We start from the raw sequence: 26,454 nt of genomic DNA, 5'->3' as shown, positions 1-26,454 counted from the left end.
AAGACACACAGAGAGAGAGAGAGAAGACAGAGAGAGAAAGACAGGACAGAAAGTGATAGAATAGAGAAAGACAGGACACAGAGAGAGAGACAGGACAGAGAGAGAAAGTGATAGAACAGAGAGAGACAGGACAGAGAGAGACTGGACAGAAAGAGAAAGTGATAGAACAGAGAAAGATAAGACACAGAGAGAGAGAGAGACAAGACAGAGAGAGAAAGACAGGACAGAAAGTGATAGAATAGAGAAAGACAGGACACAGAGAGAGAGACAGGACAGAGAGAGAAAGTGATAGAACAGAGAAAGACAGGACATAAAGAGAGAGAGACAGGTCAGAGAGAGACCGGACAGAGAGAGACCGGACAGAAAGAGAAAGTGATAGAACAGAGAGAGACAGGACAGAGAGAGACTGGACAGAAAGAGAAAGTGATAGAACAGAGAAAGACAGGTCAGAGAGAGACCGGACAGAAAGAGAAAGTGATAGAACAGAGAAAGACAGGACACAAAGAGAGAGAGACAGGAAAGTGATAGAACAGAGAAAGATAAGACACACAGAGAGAGAGAGACAAGACAGAGAGAGAAAGACAGGACAGAAAGTGATAGAATAGAGAAAGACAGGACACAGAGAGAGAGACAGGACAGAGAGAGAGGACAGACAGAGACAGGATAGAGAGGAACAGGACAGCAGTCGTGAGGAGGCAGAGATGTGGTGCTCTGTAGCAATAATGCAGCCGTCCTTCAGTGCGCTGTGACCTTTCACCCCCCGGCCAGCAGAACAGACGCCTCATTTCTAACATTCTTTCAATTATGTTCACGCTTGAAGCACTCACCACACACTCGAGGCAGGACAAACTCAAGTTTCTAATAGAAAGATATTGGGACAGTGCTGGAAAGTGTGTGAGAGACACAGGCTGGTCTCTCCGGATTCTTGTGCTGGTTTGCAAATAGGCTTACACAGTGTTGTTCTGATATACATACGAGTGTGTGATTGTCTGTACTTTTGAGGGTCAGATGTTTTAAAACGTCCTCACAGATGCAGTGCAGCATGTTGAGGACATTTGAAGAGCTGCTCACTGTTCGAAGACTCATAGATCAGCCCAGTTACGTTCTGTTTTTTTCTGATAAGTGTTTTCTAAATTTGTAACATTTATTGTGAAATGTTTTATTGTGATTCATCAGTCTGATCAGTGTATTAGTATGTTTTTAAGAGCATAAATACTAATAAACATCACCTGAAATGAAATTTATATTTCATTTCAGCTAGTTCTCTAGACAACATTTCTCAGTTTTGTTTAGTTTAAGTTGAAGCACTAAAATAATTGAAATTAAAACTGAATAACAACTATACAGACACATGTTTAAAAAAGCAAAAACTAATAAAAACCAGCCCTAAAACTTGCTCTGTGCACTCAGGCATTATACACACAACATCATGATTTTCTGTAAAGCTGCTGTGAAACCTTATGTATTGTGAAAGCACTAAACAAATACATTTGACTTGACTTAACATCAGTCATGACAGAGGGATCCATCCATCTCAGTCTGTGTGCAGTCACTGCTAACTGGCGACAGCAGCGTGCCTGTTCAGTGTTAATGAGTTAATGAAGCCATCAGACCATCATACATCTTCACACACATGAGTGTGTTCAGTGTTATCCGGTCAAACACACTCTTTCTGTGCAACTTCAGCTCACTGTGCTGGAAGCGGCTGAGAGATTTAATTTCACTGGCTAGGATGAGCGGGAATTTCTGCCCCTTTCCAGAGCAGTTTTTTAGGAAAATAAAATATCATTTGTGGCCCTCAGGCACTGAGAAACCTCCACACACACACACACACACACACACACACACACACACACACACACACACACACACACACACACACACACACACACACACACACAACAGGTTTGTTGCAGGTCATGGCTCAGGGTTTCTTCTCTACACTTTATTATTTTCTATAATGCTACAGTTTATGGCAAAGACAGAGAGACAAAAAAAAGTAAAAGTTCAGATACACAGACAGAATTTCACTCGGACCCTTGCTATGTGTTTCTTGCACATATGTGTGTGTAATTTGCAGGGATATCTCATGGGTTTATTTGAGGCAGATCTGTGTAACTATGGATTCTTTGCTATAGAAATATTCACCTTTAATCATTTCTGTGCTTTAAAGCTTTTAGATTATCCATGTCATATTAGAAAAAATCAACCACAATCACATCTTTCCTGTTAGCATGCTTGTTCATGAGAAGCGTTCAATCTGGGAAACAGCTGCTAATGTTCATGACCTCCGGACCCCTGGTCCCTGCAGCACAGTCACATCTGTATCATCTGTACTGCAGCACAGTGTTTGTTCATCTCAGTGACCGCAGATGGACGTGGTCATGATTAAACACTGCTGGTGACAGTCGCAGACAAATAACAAGCACAGTAAACCCCACAGACAGAAGAGAAATGAGATTAGTCAAAGCAAGGGAATACCTTACATGCCTGCTCAATTCTAGCGGCTTTATTTGCATTGTGCTGTCCCTTTAAACGATGCTGCTGCTGTGCTGAGTGTTTTTTTCGGGCTCTTGTTTTAGCACGCTGTGCCTGAGGGGGTCAGCCAAGAAGTCACCCTTAAGAGGTGATAATCCCATCACACTAGTCTCCAGTGCTGCTTTTCCCAGATGGCATGAGCGGTTCTGTTCTCATGAGAGTCTGACCCGTGTTTCTGTGCCAGCAAGGGGTTACCGAGGCCAGCGCTGTCTAAAGCAGTGCTTCTCAACCAGTGGGTTGTGACCCAAAAATGTGTGTCGGGTCTGTTCTGATGGGTCTCAGACAGTAGGAATAACACAATGATAGACGAACAAAGTGTACTGTAAACTTAAAAGGGAGGAGAAAACAATTATCTTATCTTTAATTGTTGACAATTTGATGAAAGATGAACATGGACAGATTGTGTGACATCCTCATCCTCAAAAACCGTCAACAAAACTACACAAGGTCAACGAAAATGCAACCCAGATATTAAATACATGTTAAAGATAAAAGCCAATGTTTTGTTAATACTAACTCTAATTCATATTATTGGGTTCATGCAGTTCATATAAATTCCAATGCACAATCTTAAGGACGTTTTTGTTTACGTCTGTATATTGCCTCTTATTGTTGAGAAGCACTCCTGCGGGATCTTCACTGCCAGGCCCACCTGCTCATTTTGCCTATTGAAGGTGTACTTATTTCGCCATTAACCTCTTCTCCTGCAGTATCCTTCCCCTCCTTAATCTCACCCGCCTCCTTCCTCCAAACACCCAGAATGCTCAGGAAGGGCTTGCGCTCGGCGGTGTGGTCTCTGAAGCGCGTCACAGCGCAGATGCCCTACAGGTATCTCTCGAACGAGTGGGTGGATGAGAAAGCGATGCTGCCTTCCCGAGCACCGCTAACGTATTTATGCAAATCTTTTTTGGGCATTATTGCAGATAAGCCCATTTTATAGTCTGATTTCTGCTCCCTCGTGTGCCATAATGAGTCGTTGAGCATGGGGGAGCATGTCGGGGAAGAGCGCCAGTCCATCCATCCGTCCGTCCGTCTGTCCGTGCGCTGAGCACACCATCCTGACGTTCCGTTTGAGGAGACAGGGATGGAGGGGTTTGACGCCGGTTAGTGCTATTAGCTCTCGTTATTGGAGGCAGCCGTCTAATAATTTCTAATTACCCTAAGGAGGTATTAGGAGTGTTAGTCAGCAAGGATAATTTCTTATTTGCACGCCTGGAGCAGTGAGCTCTCTAGAAGAACAGAGGCTAATGTGCAACAAAACAAATCAACGTGCCACGCAGGGCTGCGGGCTTCAGGGAGGAGGCCGAGATAACGCTCATTATGCATCATGGTAATTCATTTAGAATGTTATCAATTTCAGTATAGAGGCCTGTACACGCACACACACACAAACACACACACATAAACCATTAAAAAAGTATGAGGAAATGAGGCTGCTGTTCAAACACTGCCTTCTGGTCTGTTCAGGTAGCTCCAATTACACACTTTCCATGTTTTAAGGCTGTTGAATGTTAAATGCTGCCTCCTCTCTTCATTTCCTGTGATCTCATACCCCCTTAAAATGTTTTTCATAGTGAAACACGAAATAAAATGTAAGATAGGACTCGATTTTGTTCATCTGGAATTGAGTGGGTGTTTCATACTATAGTTTGTGGCCAATTGTGGAGGACTTTACTGACCAAGGTGGTCATAGCAGAGGCACATTTTGGTGATTTTTCTTTGTGCACTGATGAATTGTCCACAATAATTCCAGAAGCATGAATTAAGAAACTAGAATTAATTTGATTTTCTCACTCCTGAGACGCATTTTCCCATAAGTACAGTTCTTGGTTCCATTTGGTTTTAATTGCAGCAGCACAACAATACTCCTCTTTCTCATGATTCCCTCTTTTTTTTCTTGAAAGCATCTTTCCTCGTCCCTTCAGAACTAGAATGACTTAATCTCTTGAAACAATTGGAGGAAGTTCAAGGAGAGAACGTTTAGATGTCTGAAATGAAATACCAAACAATGGCATCTTGCGATAGCAACCGATTTTCCACATTCGACATCCTCCAGTGGAAAAGCTTTACTAGTCATGAGGGAAAACACAAGTGTAGACAAAGCACAAAACCAAGCAAGACAAAAAAAACATGTTGTGTTTAGCGGTGTTGCGGGGTCAGGCCTGCATTGTGTGTTTCTCGCTGGGCCGCGGTCCTCAGACAACCAACTGTCTGCGGGAGACATCTGCGATTCCGACCCGCCGACCCTCAGAAGCGCTCTGAAGTGAGGGAATGCTGCCTTTAGCCCTCACACGGCCCGCAGGACAAACTCCAGCGCTATTAAGAAACAGAGAGAGAGACAGAACAAGAGGGAGACAGGCAGAGCCGGCCGAAGCGCGTCAGAACGGTTTTGTTTCTTCCTCAAAGGCCTCGCGGTCTGTGTTCCTCAGATGCCCATGAGATCATTTTCCTTCTTTATGAGTAAAGAGCAGCTCAGTGCTGGAGAGGTTACACTGGCCTGATGAGGAGCCGCTGTTCACAGCACCTGCTGTTGGGTGGGCCGGCATCCAAGCGCATCGTTGCGCGGTAAATGAGTCGCGTTCCCCGCAGTTCCGGAGGCGCCGGCTGCGGCTAGAGTGACCTTTGGCTGGAGATCTTTGGCGTCTCGTCTCGGTTTGTCTCGTGCTCCGTCGGCCCACTTACGCCTCGCTGGGGTCGTCAAGTCAGAGCGCAGACCGCTTCCACCGAATCCGCCTCTTTCCTCGATGCATGCAACACGTGCATTACGCTGAAGAGAAGCTGTTGTTTCTCTCTCTTTCTCGCTGCCTTTGATTTTCCTGATGGTTGAAGTTGTTGTCTCCGCTTGGGAGCTTTAGGGGAACGGCTGCATCTGCTGTTGAGATTTTACAGGAAGAGAAAATTGAAAAATCAATAAAAAGCCAAAAAAGAGTGAGACAGAAAAAAAATACACAGAGGGCGAAAAGCAAAGCACAGCTTTGAAGAAGCAGACAGACATAAAGCTGCTCATAGATTTGAGACGTGTTTTTGGACTAATTCAGGGGCACAATGAATTCATTTAAACGCTGTACTATAGCCTTGCCACAACCGTATACCACACCCACATCAGGCAACCGTTTTCCAAAATGTCTTTGTTTTACAAAGACCAATGGAGGATTCAAGCGATGCAAGCCTATGAATGTTCGAAACTCCACGGACACTGGAGTTGCTGTAATCTGAACCTACTGCTGGGAAACATTGGTTAGGAACGAGAATCTTCCAGTTTGGTTCAAATGCAACACTGCTGAGCATCTAAAATGAGAGCAAGTAAGGTGAATTCAGCTCAGCTGGGCCACTTTTTGACATTAAGATGAATTCCCCATGCCCAAATGGAATGAGTTTCTGAGTTTACTTAAAACACAAGAGGCAGTCGATAGAAAACTCATCACCGACTGATTAACACAAGTCTCTCTCTCTCCCTCCATTAATGCTGTTCTGCTCATTATTTTTACATTTGTGGAAGAGTGCTTGAACAGTGGGATTGACTGTGGGAAGGACAGTGGGCCGCGGTTATTGACTTGTAAAGGAGCCGGTAGAAGTGTCTGGATAAGACACGAGCTTCTCCTGCTCTTGTAAAGCGGTATCTGATTTCTCTGCTAGTTGGGTCCCCAGAGGGGCCGCTGGGCTGATGGGAGCTCACAGCTGCTGCAGAGAAGAACGCACACGTGAACTCTGGAGGTGTTCCCAACGGTGAACAGCATCTCTGAGCTACAGGAGGACGGTCTTGTTTGTGCGTGTCGACGTATCGTGATACATTTGCTCACTAAATCTGGATAGATGTTAATATGAATAAGATCATGCACATGTTTTTCAATCACAATCCTGTTTTCAGAATGTACTGTTATACATGTATCGTATCAAGGCGATAGCTGGCGATACCAAGCCCTAGACAGCGGAACAGCGCAGCAGCACTGGACAGCTGCAGCCAATAGAACGCTGACTAATTTATGAGTGCAAACTGCACATGTGCGTGCAAGAGAGAATCAGAGGAAGTTTTCATTGACTCTGCGATGAGGTAGCCAAGGCCCATGGGGGGAGGGGGGGGGCTCTTCACAGTTTGAACTTCATCAGGGGCTGCGCTAAATCAATACGCTATCGGAAAAAGAATTAATTACCAAAGCAGAATAAAACAGCTGCATTTTAAACGGAGGCTTCATCAATGCTTTAATCTCCTGCTTTCAGCTCAGGTGCCCTGAGGAATCGCTCTGACCGCGTGTAATGAGGAACTCAGGGACTTTACACCCCACACAACCCTTTCTCTCTCTCACACACATCTGCCTTCCTAAACTGTATCTCCATCTGCACAGAACCCCTCCGCACATCCATTATCCCCTCCGCTGCATTCCCTTCCCACCAAATTCCAGTCGTCCCAGGGATGATGAAGGGTATTAATGTGGAAATATCTGCTGTAGGGCTGCTGGAAAGAGCCACACATTCCTAAAGTGAAAGGGACTGGACTGTCGCCCGTCCGTGGCCCGCCTCATCACTGATACCCCCACCTCACCCTTGAGCACTCCTCCAAACTGCATTTCAAGTAGGGTTGAGAAGGGGTTATGGGTGATGAATTGAGTTTTTAGTGAGCTCATTAGGAAGCCAAACAGAGTCGAGACGCAGCGGAACGGAGTGGGGCCGCGGTGCAGCAATCAGTTCTGCTTGCTTTGTTCCGTGCCTCCAGGACATTTGTAAGCGAAAGTTCAGGGCAGACGGCTGATGAGAGAGGCCTGCCGAATGGAGCCCATGATCTGATGGTTGACTTGTTGGTATAGAACCTTTAATTCGCTGGCCTCTTCATGTCTCGTGTCCTATCGGCTGCGGTGTACCCTCATAAGCCCATCACTGATGCTTGGCTCTGGAAGGCAGAGCGGAGCGGAGCATGTGTAATAACCCCAAGGTGTCTGCTGAGTCCATGTTAGTCTAAAGTGCAATTGAGGGTGGAGAATCTCCATAAATACAGGTTTTGTGTGCAGAATCAGACCCTCAACAATCTCATGGTTCGAGGCAGGACTTTGATCCCTTCTCTTGAGGTGAATGAAGTCGAATCAAGTGCAGCTTTGTTTCATTCTTTCTCTTGGCTCTTGTGGTGTATAATGTCACGTTCACAGACCGTAGAAATCCTGTTTTGGTGAAAAAATTGATATAATTTGCTGTAGTAATTATCTTAGTAATTAACTCTCTAATGACTGCGGTGTGATAGTGCCATGGCTCCTCCAGTGGCTCTCACGTGCGCAGTCATTATTTGCTCTCCTTCGTAAAGTGTGCTGATGCTGACTGGAGAGAGAGAGAATAGGCTTGGATGCACCTCAGTAACCTCTGGGGCCAATTACTGTAATCTGATTTGGAAGACAGGCTGCGGGAAGAGTGTAGGGTGTGTGCTGGGTTTGTGGGGCATGTAGCATGTTTTGGGGTGTGTTAAGGGGCAGTTGGAGTATGCTTGGGGTGTAGTGGGTGTGTGCAGTCTGTGTCACAAACTGTATGGTGAACACTCATAGGCATCATCACAAAAGTGTTTTTTTCCTCCCTCTAAATAAGCTCCTCACACATTCAGCGCGATCAGTCCTGCTAAACTGTATGGTGTGCACTCATAGGCATTTCCCGGAGATTCTCTGTTCTTCGTATTTTTTGTTTCCCCTTTTCTCTCACACACCCATTTCAGGTCTTTGAGTCTCTACTAATGAGCAGATTTGTTAAATCAGGTGTGATTGATTAAAGAGACATGCAAGATATGTAGTGTTGGTGGTACTCCAGGACGTAGTGCTTGTGCCCCGCATCCGTACATGTTTTTGCATTAGTGTTGAATTAGTTGTCCTTACAGTGTAGGTTCATGCGCAGCTTCCTTAAACTGTCTCTCGGGATGTTGTTTCCCTGTGATTGTCTTTCACGCGGGCCAGAAGCTCAGAGATGCAGGAAACAGCCACAGCACTTAATGTCTCATAAACTCATCAGACTGATTAGCAGACTAATGAAGAGACGAGATGAGGGACGGCGGGAATGCAGCTCTACGATCAGACGTGGTCCCTCCAAGGCCCTGTTTATGATGTAATGAGATAATTGCTGTTACAGGTAGCAGGTTAATTACACGTGTAATTACTCAAGTGCTTCACACTGGCTTTTCTGAAACACTGTTGGCATATGATTATCATCTTCAACCTTTGAATGCTGATGCTCCTTTTACTTTCTCCTGTTATTCGGGAGGTATATTTGATGAAGGTTTTTAAAAAAAAATTCTCATGATGCCTCTGGTTCCAAGCATGAGCCAAACAGTGTTGCCACATTTTCATTGTTTTAGCACAGGGTTTACAGATTCAGAAATCGTAGCATTTCTGGGACGACACTGACTTGACTGTGTGTGTGTGTGTGTGTGTGTGTGTGCGTGTGTGTGTGTGTGTGTGTGTGTGTGTTATTAAGCTGCTTCCTCATACAGACGTCTAATTAAAGCGTTTTATTCCACTTCATTTACAAAAAAAAGAAGCTTTAGTTCTTCAGTGCAAACAACCGCACATTACATCTGCAGGAGAACAACATGGCGAGAATGACTGAGAGAGCGCAGCTGTCCGAGGAGTTTAGCTTATTCAGAGCTAAATGAAATGTTGCTCGTGTATGTTTTCTAAGTAGTGGTTGACTAGTCTGTTAGTTTTGCTACTAGTCTGTGTTGACTACACTGTAAAAATGTACAACATAAAGAAAGTGAAGACTTTGAGCTTAATGTTTGATAAAGAAAATCAAGCTGAAACTCCAAAAAAGGATGAAGGCGTGAGTGGATGAGTGATTAGTGTAAGGTAAACACTGCCCCTCTGACTGATTTCTGTATGAAAGGACTAGTGAATATATGAGTAGACAGGTTGGGCGCGGGGCTGAGGTGTGCGGTCTCTGTTTACGGGTGAGTGCAGCGGTCCGGATCACCGCTCTTCACCGAGAGCACCCTCAGCTCGGTCCATGAGGAGCAGGAACAGTGCTGTGGACGGCGTCTCAGCAGGAGGCTGTAATTAGTGTCTTTAAGCTCAGCCTCTGATGGCACTGCCTCCACGTTCATGCCCCATTAGCCTGAAACAAATGTCCGAGCCAAACAAATCAGTGACTTCGACTCTCCTCGAGACAAAGGGTGGAAAATGTGAAGCGCTTCAGCCCACTTGATTTGCCTTTTTACTCTTTTCCCATTGCAGTTGTTGTGATCACATGTGTTATATAATCGTTCTGCTTCAGCGTCTACAGAACATTTGACATTTTGCCTACATGGTAAAAAGTGCTAAATTGTAATTATTATATCGAAGAGCTAATTCTACCTGAGTTTGACTGAAGTATAACCAGTTTAGATGTTAGCTTTTTTTCAGTGTAATTAAACCAAATCAGCTATGTAAATTTCTGTTGTGATAATTCAGCAGTAAGACTCTTGAGGTGACTTTATAAAGCAAATATAGTCACAGCTGCAGGGTGTTAGTGTGACATTATCCCATCATTCTACTCTAAAAGTGACTATAAGATATTATAAACATTGACTTTGGGAATTTCTGTAAAGCTACTTTGAAACAGTGTGTATTGTGAAAAGCTATTTAAATAAAATTGACTTCACTATATATATATATATATATATATATATATATATATATATTATAATATATATTGCATGTAATTGATGCAGTATGTGGTCTGGCATTGTCAAGTTGCAAAAATGCAAGGTCTTCCCTGAAAGAGACGACGTCTGGATGGAAGCATATGTTGTTCTAGAACTTGGATATACCTTTCAGCATTGATGGTGCCTTTCCAGATATGTAAGCTGCCCATGCCACACGCACTCATGCAACCCCATACCATCAGAGATGCAGGCTTCTGAACTGAGCGCTGATAACAACTTGGGTTGTCCTTGTCCTCTTTAGTCCGGATGACATGGCGTCCCAGTTTTCCAAAAAGAACTTCAAATTTTGATTCGTCTGACCACAGAACAGTTTTCCACTTTGCCACAGTCCATTTTTTTAAATGAGCCTTGGCCCAGAGAAAACACCTGCGCTTCTGGATCATGTTTAGATATGGCTTTCTTTTTTGACCTATAGACTTTTAGCCAGCAACGGCGAATGGGCACGGTGGATTGTGTTCACCGAGTATTGTGTTTTATTGTGTTTTCTGGAAGTATTCCTGAGCCCATGTTGTGATTTCCATTACAGTAGCATTCCTGTATGTGATGCAGTGCAGTCTAAGGGCCTGAAGATCACGGGCATCCAGTATGGTTTTCCGGCCTTGACCCTTTCGCACAGAGAATGTTTCAGATTCTCTGAATCTTTGGATGATATTATGCACTGTAGATGATGATAACTTCAAACTCTTTGCAATTTTTCTCTGAGAAGCTCCTTTCTGATATTGCTCCACTATTTTTCGCCGCAGCATTGGGGGAATTGGTGATCCTCTGCCCATCTTGACTTTTGAGAGACACTGCCACTCTGAGAGGCTCTTTTTATACCCAATCATGTTGCCAATTGACCTAATAAGTTGCAGATTGGTCCTCCAGCTGTTCCTTATATGTACATTTAACTTTTTCGGCCTCTTATTGCTACCTGTCGCAACTTTTTTGGAATGTGTAGCTCTCATGAAATCCAAAATGAGCCAATATTTGGCATGATATTTCAAAATGTCTCACTTTCAACATTTGATATGTTATCTATATTCTATTGTGAATAAAATATAAGTTTATGAGATTAGTATTCCATTATTCCATTCCTTTTTTACTCATAATTTGTACAGTGTCCCAACTTTTTTGGAATCAGGTTTGTATTTTTATATATATATTTTTTATTTTTTTTTTTTTTAGTTATGAGTTTTGGGATTTGGAACATTCGATTGACCAATTGCCAAGAACACAGACTGATATGCAGATCAATATTTCATAATTACTCTTTAATGGTGAGAAACTGTACTTTAGTCTGAGATTTACAAGATGTTTGCTGTTGTCTATTTTATGTGGGTCAGTGGGATCCAGTTTAATGTGGACACACACTGTATGTCTCTCTGCAGACTCAAACACACATGCACATGTACATAGTGGACACGTTTGAGCCAGAAAGAGGCAGAGAGAGAGAGAGAGAGAGAGAGAGTGAGAGGGCATGTTTTTTCCTTCTCCAAGGGTACTGCTTTTCCAAAAGAGCCTGGGGCGAGACTGCAGCACCTCGTCTCCCGGAGGCCTTTGGGCGTCTCCTAATAGTAGCCCCCTCATCTGCCCCCATCTCAGAGGTGCATGATGGGATACTTCCCCTTCCCCCTCTCCTCTTCTCCTCGTGTCGTCCTCATGTTTTGTGCTGGAGTTCACATCCGCACAGGTTCAAATGGTAGAGTTGCCAGGGAACAGTCAGAGGCCATTAGTGTTTGGGACGATTCGCCCTGCGGCGCTGCAGCACTAACCAGTGAGCGGGGGGGCCATGTAGATTAGCAGCTTCACATATAATGAGCAAGTTTGCCCTTTCTTTTCTTTTCTTTTCTTTTCTTTTCTTTTCTTTTCTTTTCTTTTCTTTTCTTTAATTCTTCTGCCTCTGTCTTTCTGTCTCTCTGTTTCATGGCACTAATCCTGTCGCATCATTTTTTTGATTATTTCCACTCCTTTGACTTACTGTCATGTGTGTGAGCATATTTTCACCAGTGATAGGGTGATATTTATTGGGCCAGTTTATTGGCTGCCTTTTGGATAGATTATTGGTATCAGCTAAAAACACACCGTTATCAGTGCTCAAATGTACACACAGTATAATTACATTTTTTTTGTGTAAAATGAGCGTCCACTGCATTTCAGCAATTTTGTTTACATTTCATTTTCTGTCATTAAATTGCATTATGTACTTGATTTACTCTGATCTAGATCTGTTGAACACACACTGATCTCTAGACGTGAGTGTGTGTTTGATTTGTGTACATATAGATTTGGTTATCAGTGATTGTTTCTGTGAGTGTGTGTGTGTGTGTGAGGGGCGTCTGGTTTCACCCCGAGCGGTCAGGGGCTGTAGGGTAATGAAGCGACGGGTCAGTCTGTAAATACACGCGGGTCGCTCCAGCCGCTGTGAGCAGGAGGCTATCGTGTTGCAGTGAAAATGGAAACGTCAATAAAATTAATCTGGCCACCTTTTGGCCTGGACTGCTCGCTGTGGTCCACTCATAACACACCACAACAAGACGAGTTTACACTCCCAAACACCAAACACACACACACACCTCCTCCAATATGAGCCTCTACACGCCCTACGTGCGTCTGTGAGGTCACTTCCACATCATTAGCACGGATCCACGCAGCGAGGGCAATAAAACAGCACTAGGGAGAAAAATAATAGATTAAAACAGAGAGGGGAAGGAAAGGCTTTCAACTGTCCTTGTATTCTTCATGTATTTTGCATTTGATTACGCCACCTATCGGATCTGTTCTCTTTCCTCCTTTTTAAAGTGATTAGTTGAAATATTAATGCGTGATTATTGCTTATATAGGTGCACGTGATTGATGTCTCCCCAAAAACAGAGAGACGTGCAAGTGTAAATTTGTAGAATATCGCAGCGTAGCGCAGGAGTTTTTCAGATACATAATTTAGATGCCCTGAAGGAAGGCTTTCAAGGCATTTTCGCCCAAGGCCAAGAAAAAATAACTGACTTTTAAAAGTAAATCATTTTTGCTAATGCACAATTAATGGCAGAGGAGAAAGAAAGTAAGTCTGGGAAGTAGGTTATGAAGAGACCCGACCTGCCCTCGCACATGTACAAGGAGTGTCAGGTGTGTTCGTGATATGCAAATGAGGTGCAGGAAGGGGAGGGGCTGCAGGGTCGTGCATTTGTGTTCATCACATTGGAGCTTTTGTCTTTGCACCAGTCCTCAGTATTCCTGCATGACATCAAGCAAAATAAAGATTTGACGTAAGGGTGCCTCTGTCTTTTAGGGTTTATGTAAGTTTGTGTAATGTTAAAGTGTAAGATTGTGTGCCACATTTCTAAAAAGCTCTCCTTTCGTCCAGGAGATGGGTTAGACAACAGCGTGGCCTCACCCGGCACGGGCGACGATGATGATCCAGACAAGGACAAAAAGCGACAGAAAAAACGAGGCATCTTCCCCAAAGTTGCCACCAACATCATGCGGGCATGGCTCTTCCAGCATCTCACAGTAAGCCTTTGTTTTTTCTCTGTATGTGCTCTTTCAATCTATGATTGGGAAAATGTGAGCTACAAGTATAAGTGCTGAGATCTCACACTGAACTCTTACAAACCATAATTAATACACTTTCATTGCTGTTTGTATCACTCCACTTGACTGTGTCGTGTTACTCACGACATGCAACAGCTGATCCTGATTTGGCTCCATTTGGAGCGGTTTTCATTTGAAAAGCAGAAATAAATGATTTAGCTATATTGTGAGCATAATGTCATCCAATATTAATTTCAGTATTAGATTATAAGCAATTTCACACTTGCATTGCCTTGTATACACCTGAATCACAGTGGCAGTGATTGACCACTCTGGTTCTGATAGTGCTGTTTTTCATCAGTTCTTCCCAAAAGCACATGTGTAGGGTTCAGTGTAAGTCTCTGCTGGTCCAAACACTGGCTGCTGTTGTGGCACGGGAGAGCGCCGTGTGTGGGGGTTTGGAGAGGTGGCACGCGGGGTCGTGTTCCATCGGCCTCTCTAATGTCACGACATCATCCGTGGCTCAGGATATATCGATCAGGACAGGAAGGGTCGGGTTTCTGAGGGAGGTGCTACTGTCCCTGAGCACATGAACGAAGCGTGTGCTTCACAGGAAACTGAGAACGGCTGCTGTGTACAGCCCAGAGTCCGAGTCTGGACCCGGTGATCTAACCCAAGCCAAAACAATAACACTCCTTAAATACAGCTAATTAGAAAGGCTGTAAATCCATTAGAAAGTGCTGTAGGATACTCTCTGCCATGCGCTTCTAACTCTCATCATCATCAGAGCGACTCCACCACAGCCCAATTTGACAGACAGACAAAGACACCTCGCTTTTCTCTGCTGTATTCTTGTGCTCTTTTCATTTGTCGTCCCCTTCACACTCCCAGAACCGCTTGGTGCGCTCAGCTTGTGTGTAAAGCAGTGAAGGAGCCACCACCTACCTCGCCGCTTTTACCCACAAACGCCTCTCGCTTCATTCACTCGGCTCCATATCACGCAGGAATTTCGCGCTTTTTTCAAAGATCATTAGGCATCTTTACTGGCAGCTCGGGAGATCCCCATTCATGACATTCACAAGAGACTCACTCCTGTTCTTTGAGATTTGTTTTAAATGACATGAAAACATAAGGAGAATTTTCATTAGTGGAAATGCAGAAGTTTCCGTCATCCTTTTAGACGATTTTCTCATTTCAGGGTCTTTTATTAGAGCGAGCAATAATCTATTCTTTTTAACCCACCTTTCTATTTTTTTCCATCCTTTTTCTGACCAAAGAGACTTAATTGAATTATCCCGAAGTACCGACTGCAGCCCCCCGCGCAATCCTTTACACCGCACGGCCGTGCCACACACTAACACATCAGGCCTTTTATTTTAATTTGTTAAGCAAATGTATTTTCCAGTTCAGGATGCATTTGTGTGCGAGTGAATTCATGGGGACTTTGGCCCTGAATGGCCCGTAGCGGCAGCTCTCCATTCAACCATTCATTGGAGGGGGCAAAAGAAAAGCGGCGAGGTTGTATTTTCTCCACCGCGGGGCCAAAGCGGAGCTGCTCTTCCATGAGCGGCGGGGGTCCCTTTACATATGTTCTCAACATTGAGCCATTGTCACCTATTCTGAGGGGCTCAAAAGGACGTAACCCCTTCCCTCCCCCCATTTCCATCCCCCATGCTCACAAAAAAATGCACCAACTAACAGTTACAATTGTGGGCTGAAATTGATGGCCTCCTTTTCCAAGCAACACTCTCCCTCTCTGATGCTCAGAATCCACCCTTATAAGGATGAAGTCTCTCTAGCCCTTTTCACACTGCACGTTGGACCCGGAAAATTGCTGGAACATTGCTGGGTCGCCTTCTGTGTGAACGCAAACACGTCCCGGGATTGATTCCGGAATTGATTCCGGGTAGTAACATTGCCGTGTTCAGTCCCGGAACGAGCGCTGTGTGAACAAAAGCCAGAACTAATGGCGTGTCGTAGTGATGACGCACGTTATCGCACGACTCTTTTAGTGTGTTCTGAAGGCAGATCAACGTTCACGACGAAAAAAATATGTGCAAACTGTAACGAAGCAGAGATCAGTTAGTTCCTCACTTTCCGCGCTGAAGCTGAGATCGTTCACCAGCTTAAGTGAAAGTTAACGTGCCTAGCGTTTTCGACTCGTACATTACACGTCACTATCTGATATCACGTGTCTTCACGGGACCTTTACGGGTTGTGTGTGAACGCACGCACATATTCCGGGTAATCATTGGCAGTGTGAAAGGGGCAAAATCTAGCGACCCGGGAACAATTGCCGGAACACATTACCTGTGCATTTTCCGGAATCGCAGTGTGAAAGGGGCTTCTGAGCCAACAGCCAATCCCACAGGGGTGCAGAGGATGGTCCCACAGGAGATGCATGTGGCACATTCAGCACCTGACCGAAGTGCTTTCATAGAACTCCAGAGTTTGGGTCAGAATGCACTGCAGTTGAAGCCCCAGAGATGTGCTCTTCCACCTGGAGCTTTCTGGATCTCTTCCAGTGCCATTAGCGGGAGGAAATCCCAGCTGGCTGCTGTAAGCTTTCCCATACGGCACAGAGCTTATGTTATCGGAAAGATATACTCCACTGTGGGGTGTGTTGCTCTATTAGGCTTCATATTTAATGAACAAGAAAGAGAAGGACCTTCTCCACAGCTCACAGAGAGAGAGAGAGAGAGAGAGACGCAGGGCAGCGGTGAAGTGTAGTTTGTACTGACACCACTGCAGGGTCACCCAACAGTTTAATGGAGACAAACTCTGAATCCTCTCAATTAGTCAGTTGGTGCCCTCAGTGTGTCTCCTGCTAAGACGAGGGTCAGCTTGCAATGAAAACAGGAAGCACTCAGATACAAAGATAGCACTCCAGGCCTGTGCTGTCCTTTCACTTTGGTAAACCTTCAAAAAGCTGTGAAAATAAATAGGGTCGTTTGAGAAGGATGGCCTGAAAGGCGACTCAACCAGTGGCATGAGTTTGGGGTGGGGTTGTCTGGGGAAAGCTGAATATTTATTGGAAAATAATTTAGGGCTGGACTAATCCAGCCAATCTATATCCTTTTATCCACCTAGATTTGATCGGGTCATGAAAAGAGAGCTGTGATATTGGCTAATGTCATTTTTAACCAGTAACAAAAATAAATAAATTACTTTATTAATTAATTATAAATTAATTATTTTTACGTCAGCTGAAGAGTAATTTCAGTGCTGGAGAAAGTTATTATGTGATGTTTTCTACAGAATAACACTTATTAAATATAGGGGCATTTAATAATGAGGGTTGACTGGTTGATTTTAGTGAATCTGTGAAATACAGGCAGCTGATGGAAACATCCTTAACCAGAGAGATAGCAGCAAGTGTAACATGTTCATTTCTCATCTGCTGCCTTTGATTCACGAGTTAAAATCCTCATCAGATACTTGTGCAAGCAAATAAACAGGATCAGCCAGTGATCAGCCTGTAGAGTCACACAGTAAAGCAAACAGACCCGTTCTTGAGGCTCATCCTAGACTAAACATTTGGGCTGATCTGCTCTGACTGCAGCTGTTTGCATGTCTGATTCACGTCAGTGTTCATTTCCACTGCAGCACATCTGACAATAGTTTCAAACAATGGGCATACACAAACACAAAATGCACATTTAAAATACTCAAATCCCCCCCCCCGCCCCTCTCTTACACACACACACACACAAACATGAAATGTGGTCTGTCGGTTCTCTTTACCCCCGCCGCATGTAAACTCAGGGTTTTCTCAGGAGAGGTTTCCTCCCTCACTGTGTGCTGTAATGCAGGACATTCTTAAAGCAGCGGATTCATTTAAGGCCCAGAGAGGTTGTTTTGTGACGCTCCAGGGGTTGCAGTGGGGCAACACTAATCTATCATGGGCTTGTTTGCCCTCTGTCACCAGTGCAGCCTATTTAACAGTTCTGTTCAGTGAACCGTCAACACTGATGTGTTACTGATCAAGTAACTAACTATTAACATTATGACAGGTCTGCTAACTTTAACAATGCTTATCAGCAATATTCGTACCATATCTGAAAGTGAAAGCTGGCCACAGAAGAAGGCATTTTACACTAATGTGTGCTTTTACACCCCTTGTAGCAACGCTGAAAATGCAACACAGTTTTGGTGAAGCTGTGTATTGGATAGTGACCCTGCTGAAAGGACAGACTCTGACTGCTGTCTGCCATTTGTTCCGTTGATTCCTTCTCGTCAAACTGAGTTGTAAATCTAGAAATCAAGTATGTCACTGTAAACTGCATACTGCTGCAGTCAGCTGTAAGTGCTTGTTTGTCAGAACCTCTGAACCAGAGAGGCTGAAAGTTCAGATGGACATATCGAGTGACTCTTTCATTTTTGCAGGTCGTGGAATTAAATGAGAAGCCACATCCACCTTCCTCTCATATGCAAGGACTTAAAAATAGTTGGTTTCTGTGTATGTTTGCAAATCCTGGTCATCAGTGTGCCTGGGAAGAGGCTTTGGCATCAGCTAGCATTTGGCATTAAGTTGTTCAGCATCAACATTCACTTTGCCTCTTAAATTCATGTCTGTGACATTTAAAGATCTGCAGCATACACTAATGCTTCAGCATTCAAAGGTTCAGTTTAGGCAGCAATAGCAAAAAAAAAAAAGTACATTTGATTATTCTCTGATTTTAGGAACTACCTTTAATGAGACTGTGTCCATGTTTTGAACTGTTGCAGCTGACTTATGCTTAAATATGGCAGGTTTTAGTAACATTTTTAACCTGAAGGGAGTTGTTGTTCCTTTATCTTGATCTTGTCTTTGAGCATCATCCTGTATGTTGTGTAAGTTATAGCATGTTTATCATGTTCCGATGCTTTTTAGAGATAAACGAGTCTCTCTGAACCTCAGAGACAGAGCAGAGTCTTTCAGTTGAGGGATGACCTTGCTGACACTTGGAATGTTCCTACATACTCAGACTGAGTCGGTATTAATAAAGATGGCTTGAACAGGCTGGAACACGCTGATCCATGCGTGTGTGTGTGTGTGTGTGTGTGAGGGGAATGCATCTACTCTGACCTGAAGATACTCATAAACAGTGAGGAGAACAAGAACTTCAGTTTATTAACTCTAGCTCTCACTGAACAGATCAAACTGACCTCCACACAGACAAGTACACAAGCCAAGGTGCCAATGCCTGTCCAGAAGATTGCAATTATGTGGTCAAGATATGTTGTCATTCAGGAAGCTGTTATAAATTCATGGAAAGTTTAACTAACTTGCTCAGCCTGATTCTCTTCAAACTGTTGCTCCTCCATGGCAGTTGTTGACGTAAAAGAGGAAACCTGTGATATCAGAAGCTGCTGTAGCACCTTTCCAGAAAGGCTATACCTAATAAATGTGTTTGTGTGAAATCAATGCATGCATTCAGCTACTTATGTTGAGTAAGTCTGAGGGAGGAACTAGGGGTGCGGTCGAAGAAACAACTCAGACGTAGAAGTGGAAAACTATGTAAAACTAAGTTTGGTCGTGTGTGGAGCAAAAATCAAAACCAGACAGTGTTTCTCTGTTTAGTTTGTCAAGGGACTGGCGCTCCTCTGAATCCCAGAGCTCTGTTTCTGCTCTGTGATCTTCCCGCCCATTCTCTGCTGCTGTTTTTATTCTGTTTTGTTTTTCCAGCACTTCTCCTCACGGGCCTCCCTCTGAGCTCTGTCTGCACCTCCTTTCTATTTCATAATGACGACTGAACATTGTGACTGCACAATATCATTTCATATCTTGAATGGTGCATCAAAGGCAACAAACAAAACACACCAATTTGCTGTGGTTTCCGTTCAGCCTCCCAAGACGCTGGCAAACTGAGGCCTTCCATCGCCTGGGCCGCCACACTGTGGTGCCTATATCTGATCCTCACTGTTCAGTTCAAGCTCATAAGGGAGTTTTTCATGATGACTTAAACCAGTGAGCAGTATCAGAAATATCCACAAAATGGCAAAGAAAGAAGGCAATATAAGATAAATAAAAGAAAGACAGATATTCTAATCAAACTGGAGCGTTCTGGATCCAGATGTGAATGCATGTGAATATTGATCAGATCACAGTAGTTGTAATGTCCCCGGGGCACAGCAATCCCTGCTCAAATCTACAGCAATTTAGATAAAGAGACTTGGCGAGACATTACGGATTTCAGCAAGCAGAACCTCCTCCTCCTTTCTCCTCCTCCTCTCCCTCTTCAACTGGGGTGCAGAAGAAAAGCAGGGAAAACCTGTAATTACACACACTCTTCTGAATCTCCCTTAATGTTCATTATTTAAAACCGGCGGCAATTACAAGTTCAAAGAGGCTTAGAGGGCCAGCAACCCGCATAATCGCCAGCAAATGAAGTATAGCCTGTTCACGGCAGCGGAGCATGCTGCTGGGGGGTGAATCATACATTTCCATACAGGCACAAATCTCTGCCACCTCAGGGCTCCGGCATGCACTATCCCTGCCTTGCAATCCTCTTATCCATGGCTTTTTGTCTGTCTTCACCCACCAGCAACCCTCCGACATAGAAAACATATCAAACTTCACCCTGGCTTATGTCGTACAATCACTGCTATTTGTCCTTATGTTTATGGCTGCCAGGCCGCCCACCCTCTCCTCCAGATTACTCCACTCTGCTTCTCTCTGCTCCTCTCTCTTCCACCCATCTGATGACACATCCACGTGATGCATGCGCAGGAGTGAGCGTGTCCCTGCAGGTGTATCTCGGTTACCTTTGGAGACAGTTACAGCGGCTAATTCTGTCCACAGGTGGCTCTTTGCACATCGAGAGGAGGGCTAGTGAGGCCAGTGGTTAGCTCTGGTTTCAGAGCCGCCCAACTGGCGGTCATTGTATACATCCTCCTCTACATCTACACCTCCACACAAGAGGCTCTCTTTCTGTCTCTGTGCCATGTTTATCTTCTTCCTCTGTCCCGGTTCAGTGCTGCAGGTCACCTCTCTTTTTGTTGGGCTTTCGTGTGCCTCCCCCGGTCAGCTGTGCTGATGTTTGCATTAGGGGTCTTTGATAAAATCTCCATAGGGACCTGCTCTTGTGCTCACACCATTTCCTGCCTTCTGCTCTCATTGTTTGTCTCGCTTGCATGGGGAAGGTACAAATCCCACCTGAATTCAATAAAACGTTAACGCTCCTTGTCGTGGCAAACATCAGACAGTTAATTTTTCATTCAGCAAAATCTCCCCAAAAGGAAGCAAAGGCTGGCCGTTTCATTAAGTGGCCCATCCAGGCAGACACGTGCACAACAGCAGAGCCTATGTTTGCCCAAGCAAGTGTGCATATTAGAACTGAATCCACAGGGAGATTAATGGGCTACTGCCTCTGTACCATTGATTATCTCCACGCCATTTTTCCCTCTTCCTGCACACATATTAAAAAGTAATGAAGCCTACGGTGGAAAGGAAGGCAAGACTTCACGCATCATTTTACGTTATCTGGACTCTAACAGCGTGGAATCTCTTTAAGGCATGGTTTGAGCAGAATTAAGTAAACAAATGTGGAATATGCCTTTGAAACAAGTTGTGGTGACTAGAAAAATGTGCTTAAGCAAAGACAAACCCCTGACACATGGAGGGAACTCTGCAGATGTTAGCAATTTTGTTGTGTAGCTTTCCTAACTTTACAATGAGACCTCAATTGCTACATTGAATTTTGTAACCAATGACAGTAATCGAAATGTGGAAGAACATCAGACTATTGAAACAAAGCGAGTTCGATAGTTTGTTATAGGTCTCTGGACAAATAGCAGTCCATGGTTTGCCTTCTATTTGCAAAAAAAATATGAATGCCTCAGCCAGCACTGTGCATCTCCATTCTGTTCTTCTCTTTTAATGGCCCTCCTGAAAGAGTGGGGGTAGGGGGTGGTTTCTTTTAGGAAAATAACTTCCTGAGACATTACGTGAATCAGCAGACAGCCTTATGGCCCAGACCTTCCCAAGAGTCTAAACTCTGGAGTTAAAGGTGAGGAACCACATTGAAAGAAAACAATGATAGAAAACAGTTTTTCCTGCCCTGCAGTGCTTTATTTTGAATGCACTTGGCTTCATTTGGTTTTAGTATGTGGTTATGACTTCTGCACTGGATCTTCCTCTACAGAGCCCAACCCTCAATGGCATAGCCATTACTTAAGCACTTTTACCATTATAGAGGCACGCCGCTTGATTTCCCTCAATCAGAATTGACTGTACTGCGCTGATCTCTGCATTGGATCAAGAATTATCGTGCAGTGTTAAGGCAATGGATCAAGAAAGGGAAAAAAGGAAGAGTTGGAAGCAGTAGCATAGAAAATACACAATGGAAAGAACACAGCAAGAGCTGTCTTACACCTCAAGCAGGCTTCTCTGCAAAGTGATTGGAGAGGAGCGGGGCTTGGGTTACATTCCTGAGATGGGGATGGCTGGGTGTTGGTTTCAGAGGTGGGGGCAGGTGGTGGGGGTGGAGACAGCTCAACAAGTTGTTGAAAAGAACACAGACGCCTGTCATCAGCCTCCAGAGCAGGGAGCCATCTGAGTGCATTTTAGTTGCAGAGGTTAATGACCTCCCTTTGCTCTTCCGTCCTGCTGGAGTCCTGTGCACCAGCAGCACTCTGCTGCGTTTCAGCTCACAGTTCTTGCTTGTGGCCTGGATCAGTCCAAAAAGCTGTAAGTGGATCCTGACAATCCCTTTTTATCTCTCCCTCTAGGGCAGCACGTAAACTCTCAGAGTAACGACAGTGTTTGGATTACTGTAGCTCCCTTTGATGCCTCAGTATGCACCATGCAAAGTGCAGAAAGAAGAAATACTTCTTTATTTGCACTTTTGTATTTGCTGGTTTAGGACTGCGGTTATTATACAACTACCATAAGAGTTGTTAATCTGCTCTGATATTCATGGTTGCAGTTCTCACCAACCTTTCAGGTTTCAAACGTTCTTTCAGCCTATGCGGTTTCATTAGGTTGGGAACTGTTAGCTAAAAAACAAGAAAGCAGGCTACATTTCTTATTTGTGCTGCCTGTTGACCCCCATCCACTAATAAACGGTAAGCTGAGCAAGCTGTTGGTCAGGTCATGGGAGGTCAGCAGGCCTGCTTGCTTTGTCAGGATAAAGTCAGTGAACAAACGAGGCCTACAGCCAAGCCGGTCAGTCAGGTCACTATGGGCAGAGAGCACTAGGCGCCACAGGCGCCTTGTACCTAAAAGAGGCCCTTTGCTCTGTTCCTTAGCTCTCCTGCTCTTAGAGCCATTAAAACTCTTCATACATCCCTTAGACTAAAACATCAAGAGAGGAGAGTCCCCAGGGCTCACAGCAATCCTCTGCCAGAGTGTGCAGCGCTGACGGGAGGTCTTGATTTTCTTTCAACGGGTAACAAAGCCCTGTGTAAGGAATAGTATTCTGAAAGGTCATAAACGAAAAGCAGTAAGCACAACAGGTATGATTTGAAGTCTGCTTTAGCTCTGTTAACTCTCACATAAGGTTTTTGCGATCACGACTGTGAGAGATCTGATTATTCTGTCCTGCTTCAGTTGGCTTGATCATTTTAGTGAGGCTGAGTTTACCGAAACCCTCCGTGACGGCCTCTCTATGCTGATACTTTGTTTAGTCCTCTTGGAGAGCCAGCGAAATGGGCGCCATGCTTGACTTCTACATTTTTAGCATCATTAACCTACAGGAAATTGCCCCTGCAGCTGTTTGCCCGCTGCTTGGTTGCTCCACATTCCAAGCTAATGGCTAAACATCAAGGTTTCCTCAACTGTGAGTTTTGACTCTAAAGCAGATTTGACAACTTGAGTTTTCTAATGTAACAAATGAAACATGAAATTATGGGTTTGGAGCTCTGGAATTTTCTTTTGCGACTTCTTGTGAAAGATGCTAAAACATCATTCATTGCTGCTCCCAAACCAAGCCAGAGACAGCATGAGTAAACAACCCTTCTCGTCATTAAGAAGAAATAGGCCAACTACTTTTAAAAACCTGCTAAGCTAAATTAAATGTGTTATGTATATATTAGATGAGCTTGTGCTATTGCCTTGTCCTTCAGTCTCAAATGCCAGCACAAAAGGAGCCTTACAGTACTACGTGCTGCCAAGACCTGCTTGCATAAAATGGTTTGGCTGGGATATTGAGGGGTTACTGAACTACTTTGTTGCCTGCAAGGAGAACGACCCCGTTGTTCATTGGCTGCCCAGTGGCCTTTTGGACAACATTTCTGTTCTCCAGCCCAGTCCATGTACCCCACGAGCAATAAACATCCTTTTTTTCTCTCATGCAGGCAAAATATATTAAAGAATAGCGTAAGTAAGTTTAGCCCTGTGGGAAGGTGGGGGCTGGACAGCAGTGAGCCATAGGTGGTTGCCCAGTGGCCTAATGAACGTGACCCATGAGGTCTCGGCTCCGTTGCTCACGGGCGCCATCTAGACTAATCAAGTCATTACAGACTGGTGAAGGCAGCGACAAGAGAGAATTCTTGTTAGGCCAGATATCTTTTTTTTTTATAGCTGTGAATCAGATCTGAGGCCAGCAGGTTGTTTGCTTCATTTCACAGGCTTTCATTTTACAGTGTGAACTCGGGTCATGTTTATCTACTTGATTTGCCAATTTGCCTCTGAGCATGAGTGGTCACGTGACTTTATGACAGCCAGTAGTGTCAACTGTCAAGACTCTTTCCCTTCCACTTCTTCCAGTCTGAAATGAAAACCGCTGTTAAGGCATCGCAGGGAATATTCCTGCATGCGCATGCAGTAAAAATTAGCCAGTTGATGATGGAACCTGCTGTAAAAATGAAGTTAAACTCCTGCCCCAGAAAGGTTTGCCTGATCAGGTGGAAAGAGAAATTCTAGGGCTGTAGTGGTGAGACTTTAATTTGGTCAAATGTACACCATAAAGCCAGAGGGTTAAGAGGATGAGAAGAGATTCAGTCTATCTGCTGTTCCCCTTTCCCTACGCAAGGACATGGAGATCAGGTTCCTCCCCTTGAAAGAGCCGGCTGGCCGCGTCTGTAAGAGAAGCCATGAACCTGATCTGATGATTAACTAGCCTCATCACTATGGCTGTGGGCCACATCCAGACACACACACACATAGAAGAGTTTTTTTGTGTGTGTGTGTCCAAGTCACAAAGTCGACACAAACTCCCGCTGCTTTACACCCTTCACACTTACTCTTATTAGGGGTTTGCAGGCATCACTATTAATGCAACACCTAGTCAGGGTTAGTGATTTGAACGACCCCCAAACACCAAGCAGTGAACTTCAGCACATATCCATTTGTGCCAGAGTTTCATCTTAAGAGGCACAGGACCTACATTCAGTGCTGTAAGCTCCATTTAGCTGTTGTATTTTTGTCTAATGTTCTTCACGAGCAGAATGCAAGCATTATAACCGAGAGAGCACATGTCAGTTGCTGGAACAGTTACAGATAACAACAGCCGCTAAAGAGCAGAACTTTCTCTAATTGTTTGTATCTTTCGGTGTGCGGTTTGTTTCGTGTGTATTGGACAGTTTGTGTATCTCTCACTGCAGTGGGTGTGTGTTTGTTCCCCTGCGCGGTTCTCTCTGACGGCCTTGAGAATGGGAGTGATTGATTTTTAGCGCTAATGCTTGTTTACCCTCAGCAACTGCGTTCCAGGCCAACCTCACGGGGGTACCCACCTCCTCCTCACACCCCTCCCAGCATCCCCCTCCGCCTGGCCTTGCCAATCCATGTTTTTGCAGGGCAACAGTTTGCTTGGCAGGCAAATTGATAGCTAGAGTCGCTCTAGAACCTTGCACCATCTTCAGTGAACATAAATTATTGGTGTAGAGCAAACCGGGGGGCTGGCGGCAGTCCAGCGGCTCCGAGCCCAGCCCAGCCAGCAATTGTTGTGGGGGCACAGAGAGAGAAAGAATGGGGGAGAGAGAGAGAGAGAGAGACATATGAAGAGAGGGAGTCTAGCTGCTCTCCTCAATAGCTTTTCATGGCGTGCTGGGCTCCAGGTGCCCCTTTGAAGCCACATAGATTGAAACTGTTTTACCTCTGAAAAAACCCCAGCATGGCAGTCATGACTGAATGTGATCCCAGAGCTCTACGAAGATGCGTTTGTTCATACGTGTGCACACAGACAAACACAATGAGTGCTGGCATGCATGCATCGCTCGAGCACTGGGGTGTGTATTTGTGATGGTGCATTTCATAAAACTGAGGACATGTTCTCTTTGTGTGTGCGTGTGAGTGTGTGCGTGTGTAAGCGAGTCGAGATGCATTCTTGCCGGCTTCCTCCTTGTTGTCTGGATGCAGTAGTGCTAAAGAAAATCAAATGCACACAAAACGTTACCTAAGCACACACATTTAACCTTAGACACACACAAGCTAGAGTACATAGAAGAAAGCTCCTTTTGTCCATCTTTTAAACAAAACAGTCTTTTAGCTTCTGTTCTGCTGAGCAGAAATCAAACAGCGCTGCTGATACACTTCATGAGTCAGTTCATAATCAAAGTTAACTTTCCAAAGAAATCTGTCATTTCCTTCTTATTACAAACACACCATTTTACAATTATTCATGAATTTGCCTTAAATATATATATTTAAATTAGTCTTATCAAAATAAACCTGCAGCCTTCATTTGGTTGGAATATCATTTTTGCAGAAACACATATGTAAATGCATTATTAACAGCCTCTCTAAATTTAAAATGTGCCAATCTTTCTGCAGATTTCTGTGTAGCAGATATTAAAATGTCATTCTGAGCTTTGATTGATTT

The 26,454-nt window shown here is 44.3% G+C and overlaps 2 protein-coding genes across 9 annotated transcripts in view; one reads left to right on the top strand and one right to left on the bottom strand.

Moving 5' to 3' along the window:
• LOC109061160 (CDAN1-interacting nuclease 1-like) overlaps positions 1-26,454 on the bottom strand; it is a 790,471-nt gene that overhangs the window by 657,000 nt on the left and 107,017 nt on the right. The gene's annotated exons all lie outside the window — the stretch shown is intronic.
• Positions 1-26,454, top strand: part of LOC109080805 (homeobox protein Meis2-like) — a 61,303-nt gene that overhangs the window by 11,359 nt on the left and 23,490 nt on the right. For 5 of the 7 annotated variants that reach the window (XM_042774530.1, XM_042774533.1, XM_042774534.1 and 2 more), the window contains exon 8: positions 13,545-13,690. In XM_042774530.1, coding sequence (XP_042630464.1) covers positions 13,545-13,690 — 146 coding nt within the window. The remainder of the gene's footprint in view (positions 1-13,544; positions 13,691-26,454) is intronic. The other 2 variants (XM_042774531.1, XM_042774535.1) reach the window with 1 other exon arrangement.

The sequence above is a fragment of the Cyprinus carpio genome, chromosome A17 (assembly GCF_018340385.1).
Source record: "Cyprinus carpio isolate SPL01 chromosome A17, ASM1834038v1, whole genome shotgun sequence".
Lineage (NCBI taxonomy): Eukaryota > Metazoa > Chordata > Actinopteri > Cypriniformes > Cyprinidae > Cyprinus > Cyprinus carpio.
The sequence above is the reverse complement of the archived record's forward strand: the minus strand, read 5'-3'. Positions and strand labels throughout refer to the sequence as shown.